Source organism: Zootoca vivipara, chromosome 10, assembly GCF_965207765.1.
Source record: "Zootoca vivipara chromosome 10, rZooViv2.hap1.1, whole genome shotgun sequence".
Taxonomy (NCBI): domain Eukaryota; kingdom Metazoa; phylum Chordata; class Lepidosauria; order Squamata; family Lacertidae; genus Zootoca; species Zootoca vivipara.
The window spans coordinates 20,290,798-20,316,964 of NC_142593.1; the positions used below are offsets into that span (position 1 = coordinate 20,290,798).

Sequence of the window (26,167 nt, forward strand, 5' to 3'; positions counted from 1 at the left end):
CAAGAAACAAGAAATAATTTTCCAGCCCAGTTAATCACACAAATCATGTTGTTGTTGTATCCTGGGATGTGTGGTAAGGGAGATCTAATACAAGTAACATAGGGAATCTTAATTCTCTTAGTGTTTTCCAAGCCAAGTTGGCTGTTTAGCAACTATCTTAACAAATATTCAAATCACTGAATTCCATTATTTAGTCATCTACAAGTTCCATTTTCAGTAACCATCTTTATAAAATGCTGTTTTACTGAACCCAGCATCTCACCCCTCTCCCTTTTTACAGCTAACCAGGATGCAGTATGTCTGACAGGCATGAAGCCAACATAATTAGTTTCAATCTTCTGCTAAAAGTTTGCAAACTCTGATTTGAAATTAATCATGGTTAGTGTCATAATTTATTTAAAGCACTTATATTCAAAGCAGCTGAAGAAAACATCATACAGCAATGCTGCCATACAAAAAAAAACCTAATAGAAATTTACAACAAAGAAGATCAAAAACCACCAAACAATAATCAATCATGGGTATAATATCACTAAAATAAAAGCTAAGGGAACAGTCAATTAAAATCAGCACAGTCTTCAAAATCAGTCCAGTATTGGACAGATGTCTAAAAGAAAAAGTATTGGAGCCTGAAATGTAAGGGGAAGTGGTGAATGGAGTGAAAGGAGGAAATTTGGACACGAGATAAGAAGGAAAGAGAAACGAACACATGTAGTACTCCAGATCTTCTAATCATACTTAGAAACTGGGACAGGCTGTATGTCAGTGGCAGAGCATATGCTTTCATGCCAAAACCAAAACCAAACTCAGATTAGCTCCCTGATATTTCCAGTTAGGGTGGGGAAGGTGTCTGCCGGAAACCTCGCAGAACAATTACCAGGTAATGTAGACAAGGAGTGGGGAACTGGATACAACCTGCCAGCCAGATCCTGGGTTTCTTCCTGGCAGGCCATTATAACAGGTGGGCAGAGCCCTACCCACTTGCCAATCACCAGATATCAAGTGACCAATTTTTCCTTCGTACTGCACTATAAAAGTAAATCTAAGCCAAGTGAGGCTTGACATTACTGTCACTCAGCTGACAGGCAGTGATTTCAAGCCAGCTTTCTGCAGAGAACAGCTGCTCACTGGGAACTCTGTTGCACAGTCAATCCAGTAAGCTTGGAGTCACTGCCTATCAGCTCATCACATGGTCCACTTTGGGAAGGAGTAGGCTGTCCCAAAGAGGTGTCAACAAGTGCACTTTAGGAGTTCCAATTGAGCACTGGCACTTGTGTTTCTACCTGCCCCGCAACTGAATGCAACTTCCTGTACATATTTTGTCAAGACCTTACTACAAAAGCTATAAAACTTCAGACATGGAATACAATAGCTAGCAAAGGGTTCCAAACTCTCACAAAAATTAAAAAGGCCAAAGGTGATAGAGATTAAAAATTCTGTACACATCTATACTTGAACTCTGAGCATTTTCTCTCTCAGAGGCTGAAAGGTTACAGGTAGGAAGCTGTGTTGGTCTGAGTCGAAGCAAAATCGAAAAAAATTCCTTCAGTAGCACCTTAAAGACCAATTAAGTTTTTCTTTTGGTATGAGCTTTCGTGTGCATGCACACTTCTTCAGATACACAGGCCGAAAGGGTTCATTTAAAAATGAAGATAAAAACACCAACAGTACAATTTATTTGATCTCATGGCCAGTCTAGGATTGCTGAGCAGTGGCTACTTTGAGTTTCTCTCTTATAACTGATGCCATGTAGCTTTAAAGCAAGAGTAAACTGTAATGTATCTCTTATTGATCTGTTTTAGTGATGAATCATGTGAGCTACTTTGAATACGTCACGCTCGAAGATGAAAAGCAGGATACGAGTTCTTTAAACAAGGAAACTGCTGTCTTGACTAAAGCAACACAAAATTGCTCAGCCACAGGTGAGTAACCAGAAAGAGTTATTGGTTTTTTATACAGAAGGTGGTCCTTTTTCAGTCAGGTCTACTTATTTGTTTCAAACATGCATGTACAGTACATAAATAAAGGGCAGGTAATAAATACTAACCTCTGCTTCAGCAGCTTGGGATTGCAAGAGTTGTCTTATACGTAGAATATCCTTTTCAATTTGTTGAATTCTAGCAACTCTCACCTTGGAAAAATGAAGTTCAGATACAGGTTTATAACATTGTTGCCTACCCATCACAGCAATCAAACTTTTAAAAAGCCTCCATTGCTATCAAAAGGTGCCTGTTTGTAAAGGATCTATGCTAGACAGAAAAGGGTTAATTCTCCCCTTCCCGTGAAGGCTGATCCTTTATGAAGCAATTAGGTTTCTTAAAAGCTCCCACTAGTACCAAAGGGAGTGTTTCAAAAACCTAATCACTGCATGGGGAAGCAGGGCTAAGGAGGGAAGAGAGAATAAAGTGTACGCATTACAAGACAGTGAAAATGTATGGATGCATGTGCAAGGATGAAGGAGAAAGTGCCCCCCTCTGCTTTTGGTTCTGCCCCCCCCCGGAATGCAGCCCCCCCCCCCCCCGCACGAAGGTTCCCCATGAGTGAACATAGATCCCTTACCCCTGCTACAGGCAGGGAAATATTATTTGGTGAGGCAGTCAGAAATTTATGCACTATAGTTTTATGAAAGCTAACTAAGTTTACTGTTGGCACAGGCACTCTTTCAAATTGTGTAAAACCTTGTTATATAATTACCTGTGCTCTCTTTTCCATGTCTTGGCAAGTGCCTAGCTGTTCTTCCATAGCAGCTCTGATCTGTCTTGCTTCATACTCCAATTGTCTTCTAGTCATATCTGTCTGCAAGGAGAACTAGAACCAAAACACATTCAGTTATGCTGATGATAAACCATTCATATAATAACAATTAATTTAAAAATGAAGATTCTATGCCTATAATTTAGAACACTACTTCATATTGACAAAGACTGCAACATTGGCAGAATGAGGCCATTCAAAAAAGAAAATATATATATGTAAAAGGCCTTTAATTTTTTCATGCATTTTGATGACTTCTTAACTCCCTTCCCTAATGTAAGATACCATCCCAATATCTGCAAGCCTGAAGGTCCCATTATTCCTCTACTTCTTGGGATGTTGGAAGGACAGATACTAAAGAATACCAGTCAGGTTAAGGAATCCTCTTCCCATTCACACAGTTTCTTTTTAGCCTCACCTGTCTTTAGATTGTGGAACGTGGGAAGTAAAAAAGCTATATAGTCCATAGAGCCCCATCCTTTGATTGTTTTAATACTGAATACTTGAGATATATTGAGTTACAAATTTAAACAAAAAACAAGGATGCCTTGAGACCTTGCACACAAATTCAGCCTTTCACGTTTTCATATTTTAGCTCCTGCCATGAAGGCTAGCAACTTTTTAAAAAGCAGATCTCAATAAACCAAGTATCATGTCACAATTCTAGGATATAGATGAAGCATACAGATTTAGAGAAAACACGTAACTCTGAACCCCTATAGTGGTGACTGCTCATCCACACACAACTGGCTAATCTCTCAACAAAGTATAACTAAGTCTATAATGCACACTAATTATTTTTGCAGCTTGGCATCAAGTCCATTGTAAATCGTTCTGAGAAACAATTTTATTAATGCTAACATGAAGACTGCCAAATAAGCTAATGATACACTGCATAAGGCTGGAAAAAAGTTCTAGACTAGACCTCCTACGTGGAAGACAATGGGGAAGAGGGACCAGATAGCTTGATATTTCCCCCTTCTATGCTGATATTAGTCTAAAAGCAAATGGAAGCTGGTATTGGTATGGTCGTATAAGTTCTAACTTTTACCCCATTCTCTGTAAGTATGTGTGGCCTTTTGCACAGGAATTCATTTTTATAACACCAATGTTGCACAAGCAAAATGCTCCAATATGTGACCACAGTGGAGAAATTTTAATATGGACATGGATGGAAGAAATTACTATTATCCAATACAGAGGAATGGTGATGGGAACTAATGGAAGTAAAGCTAATTATTATTATTAATAACAACAATTTGGGATTATCTCTTGGACTTTTCATGGGAATAAATGAATGATGCGGCGACACTTTGACTAAAAAGAAATATGGTTTAACAAAGTGGAGAAGATAGACTGAGTGCCTTTCTTTTCTAAGGTAACTCGCAGACAGAGAATCAGAAGTTTTCCCCACCTTTATCTTTGGTGCTTCTTATCCCTGTGTTCTTTTCTTCCTTCTTTCCCCCCTATTTCTCTCTTTCTTGTCTTTTAAATTCTATTTGTTCCAGACATTATTTTATTGTATTGTGAAAACTTTAAGAAAAATCAATTAAGAAAAAAAAATGGAGCTCACAAAAGTGATATTTCCCTGCCCCACTTTACAGCCTCTTGTGCTCTCTCTGAAAAGCATCTCCAAAGAGTCAATCAAAAATCATGGGTGTGTTGCTGCAGCTGGAGAGGTGAACTGCCTAAAAACGGGCAGAATAAGTTTGCACCTGTGGAGTGCAAAGATGCTTCCATTTGAATTGGGGAAATTCTGTCTTCTCACTGCAGCCCCATATGCCACAGCCCACGATGTTTGGTGGGATCCCACCCCACCTCTGCAAAAGATTTCTCAGGAGCTGCAGGAGAGGCTGTAATAAGGATTCATTGTTGAGCTGCTTCCACTTGTGCAGTGTTGGGAACTGAACTTACAGTCATACCTCGGGTTGAGTACGCTGCGTGTTGCGTACTTTCGGCTTAAGAACGTGGCAGACCCAGAAGTGTTTACTTCCAGGCTCCGCCACGCCCATGCGCAGAAGCGTTCTGTGCGCTTCACACATGCACGGAAACACTGCTTGGGCTGTGTACTTTTCGGGGTGCGAACGGCACCCTGGAATGGATTGAGTACACAACCCGAGGTACCACTGTATATTGATTGTATTGGGCTGAATATGTCACTACAATTACCACTTACGTTTTCAGTAAGAGGAAGACTATCTATCCTCTTCGTCAGATTCTGAAGCTGAGCATAATACCAGTCTTTTTCTTTTTCCTCCTTCTCAAGCTCAGCTAGCAAGAGAGACCTATAAATGAAGAAGCAAATGTTAGTCGTTAAGCTCTATTAGATGCCAGAAGTTGTCCAATTGCTGAAAAGGTAACGGGTGTAGAAAAACTGTCTCTTCAACAGCGAGTTGAAAGAAATGCGATTTCTGTGCGTACAATGGGGAAATGCGTTGGATAACACTGTCATTTTATGTAGGACATAAGATAGCCGGGAGTGCCATAGCTTTTAGTCATAAATCATCTCTGCTGTATTGTATCTAACAAGAAATGAAATGCTCAGGGTTTGACACAAATCTTCTGAGTCAAATTGCCTCCTGCTGAGCCAGTTCAACTAAAGTACACATTTTAAATGGCATAACCAAATAAAGTTAATTGACTTTATAAATGTGCTTTCATAATTCTCAGTGTTCAATTTGCAGCCTTTATTAGAGGGAAAGCTATATGAAGCATACATAAAATCATTTCTATGAAGACAATTTTTTTTTTTAAAAAAAAGGACTGCAACTGACAACAAAAAAAGACCTTACTCAAATTTATGGAAGAAAAAAATTAAGGGAAAAAACACCACAAATTGCTTTCCATTATGATTCAATGACTTCTGACTTCCTTTACACTTATGCAAATATCTATCTAGAAGGCATTTCCTACTTTTTTTCCTGAACACAAACAAAAAGGAAACTCAGAATAACACCAGCATAAAGCCTTGACACAGTTGGATCACATTCCATGAAATGCCTTGAAGAAGAGGAACGGTTTAACCTGGCACAAAAAAGAAATCAATTCTGGAGTCAGGCAAGCATAATTCAGATGAGCATTCCATAGACAGGGGGCCACAACCGAGGAGGCCTTTGCCCCTTGATGCCACTCTCAGAGCCTCTGTCGGAGGAGGCAATTGGGCAAGGACCTTGAGTTGCACCTTGTATTATATATTGTAGTATCTGATTATAAATAACCATAGAAATAGCTATTAATGCAACAAGATCAACAGCAATGAATAACTTCAAGTTGCCTAACATCTATGGTTCAACTGTTCAAGAAAGACAAAATTTATAATTTAGAACCAATGTGGCATATGAGATAGTGTTAGCTTTGGATGAAATGAACCTAGATTAAAATCCTCACAGCAACTGGCTGACCCTAGCAAGCTATTATTACCCTAACCTCTTTCATTGGGTTGTGCAAATAAAATGGAAATACTCCATCTGTGCTCAAAATCTTTGGTGGAGGGGCAGAATATAAAATGTTACAAACTTTATGATTATTATATAGGTTGTCTCTTGGAATGATGTTTGTTCTTTTCTTACACATTACAGTGGTGCCTCGCAAGACGAATTTAATTCATTCCACAAGTCAATTCATTTTGCGAAAAATTCGCCTTGCGAATCGCGGTTTCCCATAGGAATGCATTGAAATTTCTTTTTTTGCCCATAGGAACACATTAATTAAATTTCAATGCATTCCTATGGGAAACCACGATTCGCAAGATGAATTTTTCGCAAAACGAATTCGTCTTGCGAGTCACCATCAGATCGCAAGACACATTCATCTTGCGAAAAATTCGTCTTGCAAGGTACCACTGTACATTATACTGTAAAGCCACACAAGACACTGATACTCAGTATTTTGTCTACTCCTATAACCCATAGTCAACAAAGTACAAATACAGAATATGCCGTAATTCCTAGGTTGCATCCAAAGATTCCTGTGCATAAGCAGAAGGTACTTTAATGGTTGCACAATATCTGGTTCCCCTTGACCACTGCATATCTGAAAAGCCACCCTTGACGAATGGAGGACCATCCATAATGCTATATGATAATGTGTGAGAACGTGCGACTATGAGAGAGATTTCAGTCAAGGGACCCCTCCTCACACGCCTTCTGCTCATGCATGCTCACCCCTGGATCCAAGCCCTTGGTAACTGCAATTAATAATGAAACACATAATTAACAACTAAAACATATGCACTTTCTGAAATGCTCTCGTATAAGTTAATGAACTGTATGTATTAATATCCTATGGTCTATGGGGAGCAACTCTGAGTCTAGATTTCCAGATAAACAGATTATTGGAAGGAAGAGGCAGGGGCCTGTGTAAGTCACCTCCCCATGAATACCAATTAAGGAGAGAAACATGGAGCTGCTGTGCTTTCAGAATATCCTTCCCATCAACCACATGGGTTGGCACGGGTGGCTTTTGTTCAATACAGAGATCTATGAGCAGAGCAACAGATTGTGCTCATGCTGGTGGACATTTGAACCAGATGTTCTGCAAAGCACTAGTGAAGATTTTGTTTCAACATGCATTCCCAGACTTGTAGAAATGGAATCATGATTTCTTCAGAATATCAGGCAAGACACAGGACTTGAAATATTTTGTCTTGTCACCTACACAAAGAAGGGGGGGGCTTTTAAAATTTTTTCATAAAACACATAACTATGATAAAAAAACATTACCTCTCTTTCTCCAATTCTTCTAAATAACCAGTGCTCTCCCTGCTTCCATTCATAAAACCTCTTCGAGGAAACGATCCCATGGGAACAGGGCTGCACTCTCCTGATCGACTAGAAACTGACCCTTCCCGGCTTCCGTACGAACGCATGGATATCTTTGGCCTTAACTTCACTCCAGGGAAGTTATTGCTGTCCAAGTTAAATTCTGAATGGAAATAAAAAGTGCCGGATATCTAACATATGTAAAAGCCATTTACATCTTAAATTTTTCAAATTACCTTTCCTTTTCTTCTCTTAATAAAAATAGATGGAACAGGTACAGTAACACAGCGTTTCTCAACCGCTGTTCCGTGGCACACTAGTGTGCCGCGAGACGCTGACTGGTGTGCCGCGACGAGAAGGGCGATTTGCATTGTCACGTGCCTGGCGGCCGCCAATATACAGCACTGGCCCGCCAGAAAGCAATTATTCTCCTCCTCTTTCCCAAAGCTCAGTGCAAACGAGCCTGGCGGCCGCCAATACACAACACTAACCCGCCGGACGGCTTGTGAAGCCTTATTACAGGAGATTGCAACCAACACAGCAATTGGCAAGTGTTTCTTACAGTCATAATTATAGTCAATATAGGGCGGCACAGAGTTAAATTTTTTAACTTTTTTAATGGTGGTGTGCCTCGTGATTTTTTTCACAGAACAAGTGTGCCGTGGCCCAAAAAAGGTTGAGAAACACTGCAGTAACAAATGCCCTAAAAAATTCTAAAGTCAAAATGTTATACCAATAAGTCAGAATTGGTAGAGATTATTATTAATCAATGAACAGGATAATCAAATGATAATCAAATACCCCTCTACCCAAAACAACTTCATCAGAAACCTTGCAGCCCTATGAAATTTTAATCAAGGTGTAACTTTATTCTCGAAACAAAGTATTTTAAAAAAATTAAAGTTGCAACAGAAAGGAGATATTGCAATGCCATTGGCATGCCTGCTTCATAACTGTAAAGCCCATATTGTTAGGCAACACCCGCTTTAGGTATGAATGTTTAACAAGTTTATGTGACAAAAAATACTTAAAGACCGATTTGGTAATCTCTTATCCAAGATAAACAATTATTTATATTGACAACTTTTGTTTGGCAAAACTGGCTATGTTTTTCCAAGTTTACCTTTAAGGCGTTCCAGCAAATCAATCTGTCCAGATGAAGCCATTGCCTCATCTTCAATACTTCCTTGCAGCTGTTTCAGCACCTCCTAGAAAAGAAGAAGCAGTACACCACAGTGAGATACCAAAAGTTACTATCCTGTAACATCTCCCACTCCAACAGCAAGGTTTTTTTTCTAAACTAAACCTTTCTCCCTCACCCTTGGCTAAAATTGGTTAGTTGCTTTTGCTGAAACTTTTAGTAAACAGTTTTACAATTAGGGATTCAAAAAAGTACTTGAAATTTCAGTACTACTCATGCGGATTATAAACAGAAGAGATTCACCCCAATATTGATTGTAATTTTATTTTCTTTCATTTGAAAAAAATTATAGACCAGTAAACATTAGCAATACAGTGTACAATAAAAATGCAATACACAACAGTTTTCCAAAAGAAATCTGATACCCCATGAGAGTCAACTTTTAATTGATGAAAGCAGGTAGAAAAGGGGAGCTTTTAGGATCTAGGGCAGGAATCCCCAAACTGCGGCCCTCCAGATGTTTTGGCCTACAACTCCCATGATCCCTAGCTAACAGGAACAGTGGTCAGGGAAGATGGGGATTGTAGTACAAAACATCTGGAGGGCCGGAGTTTGGGGATGCCTGATCTAGGGAAATGTTGTAAGGTCAGAGCCTGTCAAACTTCAAAGGGCAGCATATTCCACAAGGCAGATGCGCCATTACACACAGGGGTGGATATATTATGAAACTAATGAAGCTTAAGCTTCAGGGCTCCTAATCCCAGAGGGGCCCCAAAAGTAACAGTAGTCCACATTGCTTTTTAAAAATGGCTCTAGTAGACCCAATTTGAGTTGCACGACTCTCAACTAATTAAATTTTTTTTGTATATAGTTCAACAATCCAAAAGTTTGAGAGTCAGTAGCACAGATGTTGCAAAGGTATAGTGATCTGTCGTGAAACCACCCTATTGAAGAAGACAACAGTGATTACTCAGACCTCATTGCTGGTTGCGATGGCGTCCCCATGACAGTTCAAGCTTCAGAAAAGCCCCCAAAATGTAGGTCCACAACTGACTACACTGAAGGACCTAGTCTTTGATTCTATAGTGTTCAAATTTTACAATTGTATCCCACAGGACCTTGCCCACCCGGCTACTGCCTCCCAGCACCCACTCAAAGTTGGGTGCTGACACAGAGATATTAAGGTTCAATGTATGCAGCCAATCTATTATAAACTGGTTTGTGAGCCCGATTCCTTGTTCTCTGGAAATTCTCTGAATTTGATTTCCCCCTCCATTTATCTCTGTCTGAAAGTTCCTCTAATTTAACGCCAAATCATCTGTCATCATTTGCAGCAAGTGTATTTCTGATTAATTAGTTAAACCCAGATTCATAGCTTTGTTGTTTGTTGTGGTTAAGCTTGCTATTTGCACAAACAGGGTTTCAAATTTATCTCAAATAGGGCAAGAGACACTACCAAGTTAGACAAGAACACCTTTCTGATGTTATCATTGTGGGTTTCGATCGTCCTCCATATTAGCCATCCCTTTCGTGCCTTTTTGAGAGTGGTTGCTTCCTTTCGCCATTTTTATAGCGGAAGCCTCCTCAGAGTCCTCAGTAAAACTGCCTTCAATTTCCTCCCTAAGATCTAATTTTACAAGCTTACTTTTGGGTCCTCAAAGATCGTGATACATTAATGAGTCAGGAGTTGTGTAGCTTTAATCATATGCTTCCATATAACAGCCACTCAAAGCAATTAAAGTCCTGGGGCAAGGAGAAACATTAAATTATGTCACCAGTTAGCACCTCAGCAAGGGCTGCTCCTCCCAAATTGGTCACCTCTTAAGATATGGAAGCCAATTTTTGCATGATGGTTACCGAGATCAAGGAAAACTTTTTTTCCATCTATGTTTGGATACAATTTGATGCCATTTTGAATCAAGATGGCAGACTGAACCTTTCAAAACTTCACAGATTTTTGGGTTTCTTAGAAATCCTGAGCAATGTCAGGTACAAGGCTATTAGTGTGCCTGTAAACAATAGAATTTGCAATATCTATATTAAAAGTGAATGGGTAATAAAACAGTATTAAGAACAAAAGAACATAACAAACAGAAGACCAGTGTATGATGGATTAAGAGAGTCCATGAGGCTTTCAGGCCCTTAATGCTCAATGGTCTATATTCAGGTAGACTGCTAGATAAGATGTTTGGAAGATTTTCTATTTATAATAGAAGCTCTACCAATAAGTAAAACAAACTGAAAAGCATGGCTACAGGGCAAAAAGTTCACAGGATTCAAAACTTATTTGACCTAGCTTTCTGCTTTCAGAAGAACGAGTAGATACAATGAATCCATGAACAAATAATTAAAGAAATACCCCTCAGCTATTTCCTTCATGGAGGATCAGCCATCTATGGAATGATTCTGTTTAGAATTAGAAATGAAGTTCTTAAACATAGCAAAAAAAAAAAAAAACCTCTGATCTCTTATCCACAATGGTTATTCCTGTTTTGTATGGTTATTTTTCAGAAAGTGCCCAACTGATGCATCTGAATGCTTTCAATGTGGTATATTTTCTGCTTTTGGAAGGAAAGCAGAAAACAAATTCATGCACACTAGAATCCAAATTATTGTTTTGGGAATTTTATTAAAAGTTCTAAAAGCATAATTATTATTCTTGTCCGCAAAGAAAAAGTATACTGGCCTTTTACAGACACACACAAAAATGGATGGGAAGAAATCATTAAGCATGAAAAACTAAGAGAAAACGTGGGTGCAAAGAATATAAATTGTTAAGTAACCAAAACATCATTTCTGATCGTGGACATGTCTCTTAAAGTATAAGACTTAACTTCCAATTTCCCAGCTCTGTGAAGCTTGAGCCAACACACGGCAGCCTTAAAATACAGGTCTTAAATAAATAAATAAAATTATTTGTCTATAGATATCATGCAACCATATTCAGGATGTATCCTATGTGATTCCTCTACAATGCATTGTTCTCCTACAGAAGATGAGCATTGACTTGAACTTTTGTAAAAAAAAAATTAGCGCAGTACAGATATTTTTAATGATACAGTAAATAAATTGTATTCTAGAAGGGAGGAGACAATATCAATGCACAAGGTGACTTATATAGGAAATATTTGTGAGACAATTCAAATTCTTAATAAAGTCAAATGATCTTTATACCTTCATATTGGATGCTTCTGTTTCCAGTTTTGTAAGATGATTTGAATTATCTTCCAGTTCTTGTCGAAGGTTTGAGTTCTCCATTTTTAATGCCTCTACTTGTTTTAACAGCTGATCATATGACACTGCAGCCATTCTGGGCTACCCCAGGACCTACAGCAGAATAAAGAAGAAATATTTGTTTTGGTTCATTTGTCCCCCAAAATGTATTGTGAACTTTGAGAGAATGTTTGACTTTTGAGAGAAATAATTAGAACATTCTATTTCATTTCCCAGCTCAATATAGTATTTTTTGTATCTCATGGAAAGTTTTTAAACTGAACATATAATCACATAAACCACTTTAAACTTGGCTACCTTACTCGCTTATTTTTAAATTTTAACAAGCTTTGTTTAGTGACATGAAAAATGCTTTCTACCAGGAAGTTCTAATAGAAGTCAATACGAATTATAGGAGTTCTGCTGCTTTCCCAGTCAGACTGCGCCTTTGCGCACACACACACACACACAAACACACACACACACACAGAGAGAGCGCAATACAAAATTACATTTTGATTGGTTCCAAATAATAATAAATTCATTGCCACAAAGGTTAAGTAGTAAGTTGGACCTTATTTTCAATGCTAAAACCCAAATGCGGAGAACCTTGTAACATGCGTTTCCTCATTGCCATTTGGTTTCCAGTTTACTGAAGCTCCCCAAACTGGATCACAATGCAATGCAGTGTGGGAGATTGCTAGTGTCAGGGACTGGCAGGGCTCCAAGGAGTGGGTGGAAGAGGTAGTGGGGCCAAAGGCTGATCCAGGGGGAAGGGCTGGCTATTTATGGTTTTTGTGCTTCCTGCAAGACAGGAGCAGGAGCTGGAGGATGAGGAGGGGTCTGCACCAAGAATTTAGAGAGTGTGTGCCTGAAGGGAGCTGGGGCAGAATCCCATCCCCCACTTTCCCTGGGACCAGGAGGGTCTTGAAGAGGCAGACACAGTGACAACTTCTGTGTAGAAGTTGCAGGTTGCTTATACTTGTGCTACCAGACAATAACACTTAAGCTTGGGTGTAGGCGTGGTCACCATTACTCCAACAGTCCAGCTCAGAGCACAAGCATGTTTAGTGCACCTCATAAGCTCCTGTAAGTTCATGCTTTCTCAATAAAGAATTAAACTACCGACCATTTGTCCTCCTTGGGGTGGACAGCTAGTAGGCGCAGCGGAAAGAGTAAGAAGCCCCATTGGCAACCTCAGAAATGCCTAGAAGAATTATCACTCTAGTACGTCCAAAATTATAGACATTGGTAAAGACGGAATATGATTTTAAAAGGTTAGTTATGTTGAACCATTTGTTCATGACCATGTGTTTATTAGGTTTCAATCAGCAAAGAACTCCCAGGGTTAATACTTAGTGAAGTAGAATCACGCAGAACCTTAACTCCAGAAGAGCCTGTATGCTCCCCAAACCTATTTTACTTTAAAGCATCTTAAACAAGGCAGATCTTGAAGATAGCTCAGAAACTCCAGGCGATGCTCAACGCCACCACTCATATCCAACCTCACTGACGTGGCAAGGCTGGTACAAGGTCAGCCAGCTTTGGAACAACTGCATTGACTCTGCACCCAATTGGCCAGTTGACTCTGCACCCAATTCAAGGAGATGGTATCAACTTCTAAAGCCTTTGAAGGATTGAGATCAGAGTATCTCAGAGTCCACCTATTTTCATATGAGCCCCCCTGCTCTGGTCTGATCACAAATTAACTATGGTTTACTGTTGCCCTCCCCAATTCTCATTCATGCATGAGGAGTATGAAATGAAAGCTGCTTCTTTCATTTCTCATTTATGTTCAAGCTCAGATAACTATGGTCTCTTCCAACTCTAGTTCATTTTTTAAAGTGTCTGATAATATGATCTGCTGAGTGCCAGGTCCAGAAGAACCCCAAAGCTCCGCTGTTCAGAAAAGCAGATTGCAACCTAATATAATATCTTCCAAGCCAGTCACTGCCAGTGCCCCACCAGCATCACTTTGGACTTGTCTAGAGTCAGCTTCAGAATGCTTGCCCTTACCATTCAGATCATCACCTCTGGTAAGCAGTAGTTCTAGGCACAATCAGCAGGTCCTGAACATTTGGTCACAGAAATGCAGAACATCTGCATACTGATATACCTCACTCTAATGCAAATGTGGAAAACCCTATCAGCCCTAAGGTCCCAACTCCTTATGCCAATAGTGGGTGGGGCCAGAGGCAAAAGGTGAGTGAATCAACAGATGTGACTCTTTCTACAGTATGCTACATATTGTTTTCTACATTAATATCCACATTTTTCTGTCCACTATCTAGTCAAGCAAGAGGATTTATCACCATTCTCACCACCAACAATACATTCCAGCCAGACAAAAGCACTTGAGGAGGGCATGGAGCAGGGCCAATGAGAAGTGGGTGTGGCCTAATGAGAATACCAAGCTCCTAACAAGAGTCCTAGAGAGCCACATTTGGTCCCTGGACCGGAGGCTTCCCACTTCTACTCTATAGCTAGTTATCTTTCCAAGTGATTTAAAATAGATTAGAACCAACACAGAGCCTTGTGGAACACACTCCGCAACATCTTGCCCATATTTAAGCAGACGGTTTCTGAGCAGACTTAAGAGCAGTGAACTTTTTGGGGGCCCGAAGTTCTCATTACCCTAGTGGAAAGCTATATTGGGGGCTGCATTTAGTGGGTGGGTCAGACATCACACTCCCTTTAACATAGACACACACAGATTTAATACAGGCTCTCCTTCATTCTATCTCCCCTCCTCATTGTTTTTTTCTTCTCAGCGGACAGAGGAAACTCCACCAGCTGCTCTTCCTGGATAGCCTGCATGCTGCATTTCCTTGCTGCGTGCGCGCGCGCACACACACACAATCCCTTTACACAGTGCAAAAGATTAATCCATCAGGAATCTTTGGGAAATGCTGGAACAACTCTTCTTTTTGAAGTGGCTCAGCTGATTCCCAAACAGCTGAGCAATAGAAAGGGGAATCACAGGGAGACTTTTAACCTCCCCTCCCAATGATTTGCCCACCACTGTTATCACCCACTGATCATTTGTTCAGGTAAAGCCAAGTGACAGCAAAGGGGGAACTGCTTCCCTTGCCTTTAGGATGGGGGAGTTGGGGAGGGCATTGACCAGGACCTTGGTGGGCTGGACAGGGATGCCTGGTAGGCTGGAGGCTACCAACAGCTTCTATAAGAAAAGAAATGACTGGGGAACTAGCCCTGAAATCCCAACAAAAATGTGATTTTAACTAATTGTATGGTCAAAACTGCTGGAAAAGTTCAGAGCAATATTGCATTATCAATCATGAGATGAGGCTCATCCATGAGGGCCTACAAAGCTATAATTAGGTCACAAATCAGACTGAAGCAGGCTGATGAGGTATGTTACCAGGAATCTCAATCTCAATCAATCTCTCTCTCTCTCTCTCTCTCTCTGTGTGTGTGTGTGTGTGTGTGTGTGTGTGTGTGTGTGTGTGTGTGTAAAATATACTTTCCCTAAAAAGAGTGTGTTGGACACAGGCCTAACTCTATAGTTATAGAGCCTTGCACAAAGATGGGTAGATTCATCACTGCATCCCTTAATCAAGGCAGTACCATGCCCCCTCCACTGTAGCATTCACATAACTGTGGACAGAAACCTGTCAAGTTTGTTCCATTTGTTTGTTTGTTTTCATCCATGAGTGGAAAGAGCTGCTTTCACAATGCCAAGTATCAGCCAATATTATCAAGGGGGAAACAAACTGAGCTACAAAGTGAACCTGGGAAAAGAATGACAGGTGGGAAGAGGTGGGAAGAGAAACAGCAGTTCTCCTTGGCTGAAGTTGAAGCATGGTTGAATATTTCACTGGCAAAATTTTGTTAAAATGTCTCCAGAAGAGGGCTGAGAAGGGATGAGAAGGGATGAGAAGGGATGAGTGGAGGAGGAGGACAACAGAAAGATGAAGATTGAGAGTATGAAGCCAACTCTGGCATGATACAGAAAAAGATGCAAGCCAAGGGCAATCCAGCGTAAGGCTATAACATAGGATTGGGTATAATACAAATTGTAAATAAACAAAGCAAGCAATCTTAATCATGAGCTCTGGCACAAAGGATATTCTGGATTCAACCAGCCCTCTACTAATACCGAGGGATGCGGGTGGCGCTGTTCCTTGTGCTGCTCTGGTTCGCCAGAAGCGGCTTTGTCATGCTGGCCACATGACCTGGAAGTTTTACGCTGGCGCCCTCAGCCAATAATGCGAGATGAGCGCCGCAACCCTAGAGTCGGTCACAACTGGACCTACCGGTAATGGTCAGGGGTACCTTTACCTACTAATAGCAAGCAAATTAAGCCTGTTAAAATCTTGTATAGACAAGACTTAAGAAAGGAAATGAATGAAAGCAGCAGCAATACAAGCAAATGTTTATGCAAACCCGGCCAGCTTTAACACATTCGATTCATTGCCTTGCCATTATGCAGTGTCAGCTCATGTGTAACAGAAGGAGATATCACACAAAGTGTGAAGCAAAACACAGCTATAGTCTCAACCTGAAGATTTGGGAAAGGAACCAAAAGTCTCAAGTCTTCTTCACTGAAGATCACTCGTAGCCAAGTAAGATTGTCTTCCATGAACACAGTCTTAATGGTGAGTCTGTAGGTGACTGTGGAGGCCAATTCTGGATCCACACATCCTTCCACAGTGGGAACATAGGTTTCTGGGCGGGAGTTGATCATGGTGAAGGTTTGCCAAACCTGCCTTCCTCTTAGCACATTTCTCCCTTTCATCCTGAGTTTGTGCGTCTTCAAAGTCCACAACACCTTTGGTAAAGGCTGTTCTCCAACTGGAGCACTCACAGGCCAGTGTTTCCCAATTGCCGGTGTTTATACTACATTTTTTTAGATCTAAAGTCTCAGTATTGCTTTACTAGCTCCATAGTCGGTTTAATCAAAATACAGTGGTACCTCTACTTACGAACGGAGCTCTGTCCGCCATCTTTGATGCTGTTTAGATAGGATTTTTTCTACTTACAAATTTTTAGATAGGGTTGCTTAGACTTACGAATTTTTTCTTCCAATGCATTCCTATGGGATTCGACTTACCATTTTTTCCGACTTACAAATGTGCGTTCGGAACGCATTAAATTCGTAAGTAGAGGTACCACTGTATATTTAACAAATTAGGGAAGTAACGTGTAAGAATTCTACTAACAAGAACAGATATCATCCTTTTGATTGTATTTTGGATGGTAACTGGTACATTTCATAAATCATTGTTATTATGGTAGTATTTTTTTTTAAGCGAACAAACTATCAGCTACATGTTGGTGTTCTGTATTCTCTCACTCACAAGAGAACAGCTAGATATTGCACAAGAATACACTATAACTTACTGCATGAAAGCAAGTTCTTTTTTAAATGAGATGCTGTGTTCATGGGGTATCCATAATTTATTGGACTTTGTTTAGCCATGCAAGCAATAATTTTTCAATGCCAGTACAGTACAGTCAAACCTTGGCTGTCGAACGTAATCCGTTCTGGAAGCATGTTCGGCTTCCAAAATGTTTGACAACCAAGGCACGGCTTCTGATTGGTTGCAGGAGCTTCCTGCACTCAAGTGAAAGCTGTGTCAGACATTTGGTTTCCGAAAAACGTTCGAAAACTAGAGCATTTACTTCTGGGTTTTTGGCATTTGGGAGCCAAAACGTTCCAAAACGGAGGTGTTCGGGATCCAAGGTTTGACTGTATTAGCTCATTATTAGAACATTTCAGCATGGTTACCACTTATCATAAATTTCTTCAGACTGTTTGAAAAACTCAAATGGAACAACTGTCACCAATACCATTAGGTTTTACCCTTGTTTGCACTTTTGCCTTGTTAAAGTTCTGAGACCTTGCAAGCAGTGAATACACTGGAAGCATCAGACTGAAGTCCACAACCGACAAATCATACTGGACTTGTCAATTATACCACAGTGAAGACCTCAGGTTAACAAAACTATGAATAAAACAAAAACATTTTACTGTGCATATTTCTTAGCCATATGGCCACTCCCCTTTTCCTTGACCAACACAATATCCACTGTCCAACAATGTTCCCATGATGCCTGCCCACTGTTCCTGCTAGCTAGGGATGATGGGAGTTGTAATCCAAAAACAGCTGGAGACTCAAGTTTGAGAAAATCTGATCTAATCTCTTTTGCCTCGGGGCTCACCCACCACTAGCAATAAGGCTCCTGGAAGACTGAAGGAATATGGCCATTGGACTAAAAAATATTCCCCGTGCCTCTGATCTAGATAACCTGATGGGATTCAACTGCTGCTACATCTCTACTTCTCCTTTGGGAGTAGGATCTGCTGTCTCTTGCTTCACTCATGGGGAAAAGAATGCATCCAGAGTGAGAGCACCCCTAACCCGCTGCTGCATTGTGCAAGGAGGGAACATCGTGTATGCAAAGGATTCTGCTTCTGCACTTCTGCAGGGTCTCATTTCTCACAATTATTCCATGACAGACAGTGCCTCCCTGGGCAGCATCCGTACACAAGTCAGTTATTTCCCAGAAGCTCACAATAGGTGCTTCATTAGTTCTCTCTCTGCCTCTCTCTTCTGGCACAAATAGTGGGAGAGCTCTCACACAGCAGGCATGGGTGTAAGGTTTAATCAAATGAATAGAGCTCAATTCTACAATATTTGGTTTTAAAGCTAATTTAAAGGGGCTCTCAAATATTGCTTCAGTGAGGGCACATGTCAAGCAAAGGAAGTAAACTTCTTTAAACATAGTTATGAAAAACATAAAGCTACTTTGAGCTATTCAGACACCTGTGAAATGAGCTTAGAGAAAAGATGAGCTTGTCAGAGCATTTTTTATTATTTTAGTATTTATAAAATTTGTATACCACCCTTCATTCGAAGACCACAGGGCGCTTCGCAACATAAAAATTCAAAATACATAATAAAACAAAAGCAAACACAAACCAATACCCCCAAACACATTTAAAAGCCCATAGAATCAGCCAAAGACTTGGCACCTATGTACTCTGTTTCTCCAAAATTAAGACGTAGCCATAAAATAAGCCGTAGCAGGATTTTTAAGCATTCAAGGAATATAAGCCATACCCTGAAAATAAGACATAGTAATAGGCGCAGCAGCAATGCCGGCCGCGGCAGGAGGAGGAAAAAAATAAGATATCCCCTGAAAATAAGCCATAGTGGGTTTTTTTTGAGGAAAAATAAATATAAGATGGTGTCTTATTTTCGGAGAAAAACAGTAATGAATGCACCCTGGGGAGAGCATTCCACAAATGGGAAGTCACCACAAAAGTCTGTTCTCATGCTGCCACCCTCCAGACCTCTCATGGAGGAGGTACCTGCAAAAGGGCCTCAGAAGAAGATTGCAGAGTCTGGGTAGGTTCAGATGGAGAGGCGGTCCTTGAGGTATTGCGGTCTTGAGCCGTTTAGGGCTTTATAGGTCAGCACTTTGAATTGGGCCCATAAGCTAATCGGCAGCCAGTGCAGTTGGGCCAGAATCAGCAAAATATGTTCAAACTGTCTTACCCCAGTGAGCAACCTGGCCACCAAATTCTGCACTAGATGAAGTTTCTGAACTGTCTTCAAAAGAAGCCCTATGTTCAACACATTGCAGTAATCTGACCTAGGTTACCACAGCATAGACGACAGACGTTAGGCTATCCCTGTTCAGACAGGGCTGCAGCTGACTCACCAGATGAAGTCGATGAAAGACACTCTAAGCTATTGAAGCCACCTGAGCCTCAAACAACAGGAGAGGATCCAGAAATACTCATGAACTATGGATCTGCTCCTTCGGAGGCAGTGTAACCACATCAAGAGCTGGCAACCTCCCATCCATCTGGTATAGGGAACTGCCCACTAACAGTGCCTCAGTCTTATCTGGACTGAGCTTCAGTTTATCGGCTCTCTTCCAGTCCATTACTAAGGCAAGACAGTGGCCCAACACATCCACTGCCACACCTACAGATGTAAAGGAGAAGTAGAGCTGTGTGCCATCAGTATATTGTTGAAAACAAACTCCGAAACTCTTGATAACCCTAATCAGTGGTTTAATGTAAGATGTTAAACACCATAGGTGATAAAAGTGAACCACACATTGAAGGCTCCACAGGGCCAAAGAGCACTCCCCAAGCAGCACCCTCTGGAAACAGCCATCCAAGTAGAACCGGAACCACCGCAAAGCAGTGCCACCTACCCCTAACTCAGACAGCTGCTGCAGAAGGATACCATGGTCTCCCAAACTTGGGTCTCCAGTTGTTTTTGGACTACAACTCCCATCATCCCTAACCACCAGGACCAGTGGGCAAGGATGATTGGAACTGTAGTACAAAAACAGTTGGAGGCCCAAGTCTGGGAAACCCTGATTTAAAAAATTAGTTTGCTTCAAGAGCACATGGATCTGGTCCAAAACCATGCAGTATTGTCTCAATCGAGAAACACAAAGTGGGACAGTTATGCACATGATTCAGGAAAGAGTTCTAAGCTATTTCCCATTAAAAAGGCATGGATCACTTATTGGAAAACAAGTAATTGTATTAAATAAGACTTATGACTACAAATAACATCACTTCAGAATCACAAGTGATCCAACATAGTGACCTTCACATGTCAAACAACAGGAAACCATTTATATTTAGAAGGCTCATCAGCACTTATTCTGTATAGTATCCAGCCTGCCACCATATAGCAATCTGTTTCAACAATAAATTGATTTATCTCTTCCTGATTGGATCCTTTAATAATGGCAGAATGGTAAACTAAATACCCATCACAAAGACTTATCAAAAATGTTATATTTTTGTATATTGAAAACACACCATAAATTCTCAGTCATATCCACCATTACAAGATAAGTGAAATTTGGTGTACCAGCTTAATATGTAGGCTCCAACTTTATGGAGTATACAGAGTATAACTGAATCGTTGTGCCATTTTAAAGAGAACATTCTCTGCACATACCCAGTTTAAAGTACTGGTAATAATGGAAGAACAATCCAAAGGAACCTCTGCACTACCACTGCTGTCCAAGATTTTTGTCTTCTTCCCCTAGCACCTATAGTTATTTAATGGGACTAATTACATAGTCATTTTAATTAGTGATTGTTTATGTCCTTATGTCTGAATTGTTAAGAAAATATTTAATGGAATGCATCTCTCATGTGGGCTCCCATCATGATTGCTTATTCTATTCTATATAGCTGATCTGAAATATATTTATACAAATTTTAAGGTAGTCCAATTATTCACAGCCCTATTACTCTAAATAATAAATTTAAAATGTATAGTCCGCTAATGAAACTGATGACTTCACTTTAAAAATGTACATACTAAGTAGAAAATGGCATTCTTGTTATATATAATTTTTGAATCCACATTATCTTTATCAGCCAGCAAAAACAATAATTGATATAGTTTGAAATGTGGCAAATCAGAATATTAAAGTGTACAGTAATTTAAAAACAATTTCCACAAATACTAAAATATTGTTTTAGCATTTGGGAGCACCAAGAAAATACAGCACACAATTATTCAAGAATTTTGGGGCTGATCCACACAAAAAAAGCAAATCATCCCAAAAGTACTACCTTTGACTTATACTGCTGAACATGAATTGATAATTTATTATAGTTTAATCATTGTTCTGCTAGATTACGTCTAATTCTGCTGATGCTCAAATAAAATAGCCATTTTTCCTCCCCAGTGATGCATCAAAGCTGACCTAATTATTACATTTAAAACTGCATCTGATGAGAAAAAAGAAAGAAAAGAGCACTACTTCATACATAATTTATTAAGATTACTAATAGTATCCAAGACTGAATAACTCTCAGAATCTCTTATGGTGATGATGAATAGATCAAGTCAAAAGCTTCAAGCAGATGACAAATACTGGTCTTTTCCTTTCCCTTTCATCTTTATTTTTTCACATTTCGGAATTTGCTTTTGTAGGGATGGCAACTGCTGTATTGCATTCCTGGGTGCAGCAGTGCAGTAGAACCTCTCGTCTCTATGCAGCTTTTCCCCTTTCAGTAAAGGAGCAAAAGCTGCTGCAGTAAACCGCAGAAATGCCAGCAACACATCATGTCACTAACAAAGGCACTGGGATTTCACAGCATTTCCAGCGGGGAGTCTTCATGCCTCTGCAATATTATGCAGGCCATCCAAAAGCAAATCTTAACATTTCAAAATTACAATAATCCATTCTCTACAATACCTTCCTCATCCTCCCCCTCCAGCCCTTGCATTGTGGGGTTGTTAGATTCAAATCAAGGCATCTCCTCTGCTGCTTTGTGTCCCTTTCTCTGGCTGCTGCTACTGTGACAGGAGGGAGGAGGAGAAGGAGAAGGGAGGATTTCAATGGGCTCAGCTCATTCCTCTAAGCGATGAATGTTTCATTCTTTGTTGCCCTTTATCCGTCTCCTAAGATACTATTTTCTCCTTGTTTCTATGTCAAACCTTTAGAACAACCATTTTTGTGCTACAAAAGCGTCTTTTTTCTATCACTTCCAAAGCTCGCCATCGCAATATCCTCTCATTCTGTCAAAAGCATGGATCAGAATCCTAGGACTTGATTCCTAGTTCTTTCTGTAAAAGCTAAGAAGCGAATGCACGGAGAGAGAACCCAGCTACCTTTCCTGACAAATGTCATTCACTAGCCAGATGGGAAAACACTGTCCTCACAGACGCCAATACTCAGTGCTCATTTCTAACAGGAGTACAACACTAACATTTCACCTACCCCATCTCCGACGCCAACTGCACCTCCATTCAGTCTTCAACACCCAGTACCTTCCTGTATTCACTGTCTGCGCTAAAGCCAGAGCCAATACAGCCACATTCCAGTCACGTGTGCACCCAGCCCAACCCAGCCAATGGCCCTGATCACATCAGAGAATATAACATAGTCTTGTTCACAACCACTGCTTCCTTTTCTCTGACCCACCCCAGCTCTTGTCAATTTGCTGTCTGGACAATCTAGCAGAAGGGAAGGGAGGGGTAACTTGTCAATGAGAACAGGAAAGGACAACCACCTTCACTGAGCAGAGAGGGAAAACAGAAAGTGGAATGGGGTCAGGGGGAGAACAGAGAAAGAGAGACAAGCCCAAAATCAATTTCTCTTATTCTCATTTAACTGAACAATTTCTCTTTGTATGATGAGCGGCTTTTCTGCCCTCAATGCCAAGTGATTCATCAAGACTAATATGTATATGTTAACAGTATTGATAACATATACCCTTGATTGAAGCTATGGAAAATAATCAGTTCACATGATAGCAGAGAGGGCTAATTTAATTCAGACCCATTTCCATTACTGATCATTAGGCACTGTCTAGTCCATTTCAATTCAAACTGCAAGATTCTGCTTTAGGGTAGAGCATCAAACAAGATGACCTTCAAGTCCCATCCAGACCTCCAAGTCTATGTCCCTAGTGGTAACACATTTAAAAACAGAGGGGAGGCGATCAGCAGGAAAACCATGTCCATTGCAAAAGCATTTTCATTCTTAAATTTCAGCTGTAGTTTACAGCTGATAATATATACATATAATACTTAGGATTTAACAAAAGAACACTTTATATATCCTATCCAAAGAAGACTTCACAGAAACTAAGGTGGCTTTCCACCCAAACAACTGGCATACTAGCATTTTTATAACAATTAATAAAATTACTTTGCAAAGGATGCTGCCTGCAGTATTCACTCAATAGCCACAACACATTCCTCAACGCATAACGTATGCATATGCACAGAAGAAAAATGAAGGTAATGTGGATCATGACATAGGGAGCTTAAGGCTGCAATCCTAAACACACGTGGGAGTAAGAGGGACTTACTTCTGAGTAAACATGCATAGGATTGCTGTGTCATTCTTAACTGATGATTAAATTTGAGACAGAAATCATGAATGTAATAGGAAGGCAGTTATTGTTAACAAATATATCTGGAGAACCATTTGTTTAGAGAGAAGCAGTGATTAATGCCAGCAGCACATCCTGCTTCCTGTCTGAATAGGCAGTAGGTTATTGTTACATACTGCATTCACATTCAAAAATTATGCAAGTATCCAAAATATGTGAAGTTCTCTGCAATTCAGGTTACTTAAATAATTCATTTTCGTATTATTATGCCAATCTACACTACCAGCCCCTATCTTATTGAATATTTAAAACTGCCTGAGCAAAGGAAGAGTCACTATTCTAACAAAAGGCTCTGGACATTTCCCCAAGTTTAGAAAGGAAATGTGTAGACTAGTTTGTTTCCCCAGAATGTTACCTCATAGGATGGAAGGTAAATTTAGGGGCGGATATTCTCCAGTACTGCTTCCTTAGTCTCGGGCAGCTTTCACATGTACAATCTACTTTAGTTGATACTGCTAACTACTGCAAGAGTGAAAATATGAACAATTACTAGTTTTGGCAATAGCAAAACCTAAATAGGCTATTAACTGACATACTGAACACAGGACTTAAGAATATGTTCTCTCTCCTGATTCTGTCCACTGAAATGCATCTAACCCAGATAATTTGTGAAGAACTTTGGGGACAGTCACTTAGAAAGTGTGAATATCCTTCCTGCTTGAACGTGATACACTGACAATATCATTAGTAATGCCATTTGAATATGAGCATTAAAATAAACTGGAGATAATATTAGCTTCAGGGATTGAACTAGAATTTGACCCATAATAATTATGTTGCAAGTTACAGGTTTCCTGCCAACCTAGCAGTTCGAAAGCACGTAAAAGTGCAAGTAGATAAATAGGAACCGCTACAGCGGGAAGGTAAACGGCGTTTCCATGTGCTGCTCTGGTTCCAGAAGTGGCTTTGTCATGCTGGCCACATGACCTGGAAGCTATACGCCGGCTCCCTCGGCCAATAATGTGAGATGAGCGCGCAACCCCAGAGTCGGTCACGACTGGACCTAATGGTCAGGGGTCCCTTTACCTTTACCTTTACTAAGTTACAGGTAGGTAGCCATATTGGTCTGACACAGTCAAAACAAAATTTAAAAAATCCTTCCAGTAGCAAGGAATGGATACATTCCTGAATACCCAAGTTGTATCCTGAAAATGTGCAGGGTTGTTTTTTGTTTTTGCCACAGGGGCTCAATGCCAATCTAGTCCAAAGTGCACATAATAAACAGATACTAGCATCATTCGCATAGATCCTGATTTCCTATTAACCACTCCCTTGTTTCTGGGTTGTTTCCCAGGGGCTGGGTTTCGATGTCTGCACTCTGCCATTGGAACGACATGAGAAATAGTTACTACAAGGTTGTCAGAAGTTCTACACCATCAAAACCTGACAACTGTGGCACCCATGATCAGAACCGTATAATTTTTCAGAGACATGCATACTGTTTGTTCTTTCTATATGCTGAGCATGCTAACAAAGAATCAGAGCATTCTGTATATCATTTTATTCCTGTAACAGGACGAGTATTTCTTCTCTTGCAACTTACGGGCTTCATTTGCTCTGTCCCATTAACTCAAACAAGTATTTTTGTCTTCCACAGATACATACCCATATTTAAGAATACAATCAGTTTAGAAGACAGTGGGTTGGATTCAGACTTCTCATGAGTGGAGCTCTACCTACAGGACGCTGCCCTGTAAGAAGGTGGGGTGTTTGGTGAATCTTCCTTCCCTTCCTTGAAAAGTTGCTCTGGAGGTTGGGCCCTCCAAACAATAATAGTGGTTATGATTATTTATTAAATTTGCATACCACCCTTCACCTGAAGACCACATGGAGAAACAATTATGGGAGGTTGCATTTGGAGCAGCAGGGAAATCAGAAGAAGACACCTCCTTTCCTCTAAAATTAAAAATAAAGGGGGGGACAGCTGAATATCTATAACTAGTTTCCAACTGATTGGCTTGTTTAAACGTGAATAAAAATACTAACCTGAAAGAACCCGAAGTCTTCTTCAGCATTAAGCAGAATTTTTATACCACTTAATTGTGAACAAAACCTCTAAACAGTTTTAGCATGGTCTTCTTTTGCAGATTAAATCTGCTATGTTTTGCCAAAATTATCTCTAAGTATCAGGTGCTTCTAATGACTTGCATGTAGTATTAGAAGATAAAATTAATTTCCCATAGCTTAGTACAGACAACTTTCTTTCAACCAAGTGGCTCTTTTAATATTATATCTTTTCTGTTCTATAGCAGTAGCAGTTTAAGACACAGCAGCCATCTTTTCACAGGTTCACACAAATACTACATCACTCAATTAATCCTATACTGTACAGCAGTGTTTCTCAACCAGTGTGCCTCCAGATGTTTTGGGACTACAACT

The 26,167-nt window shown here is 40.2% G+C and overlaps 1 protein-coding gene across 2 annotated transcripts in view; it reads right to left on the minus strand.

Moving 5' to 3' along the window:
* The window catches only part of APC (APC regulator of Wnt signaling pathway), a 62,101-nt gene that overhangs the window by 27,377 nt on the left and 8,557 nt on the right, over window positions 1-26,167 (minus strand). For both annotated transcript variants that reach the window (XM_035099971.3, XM_060280154.2), the window contains 6 exons: window positions 11,830-11,982; window positions 8,638-8,722; window positions 7,476-7,677; window positions 4,931-5,039; window positions 2,695-2,808; window positions 2,048-2,131 (listed from right to left, as the gene is read on the minus strand). In XM_035099971.3, coding sequence (XP_034955862.3) covers window positions 2,048-2,131; window positions 2,695-2,808; window positions 4,931-5,039; window positions 7,476-7,677; window positions 8,638-8,722; window positions 11,830-11,964 — 729 coding nt within the window. In that variant the 5' untranslated portion in view covers window positions 11,965-11,982. The remainder of the gene's footprint in view (window positions 1-2,047; window positions 2,132-2,694; window positions 2,809-4,930; window positions 5,040-7,475; window positions 7,678-8,637; window positions 8,723-11,829; window positions 11,983-26,167) is intronic.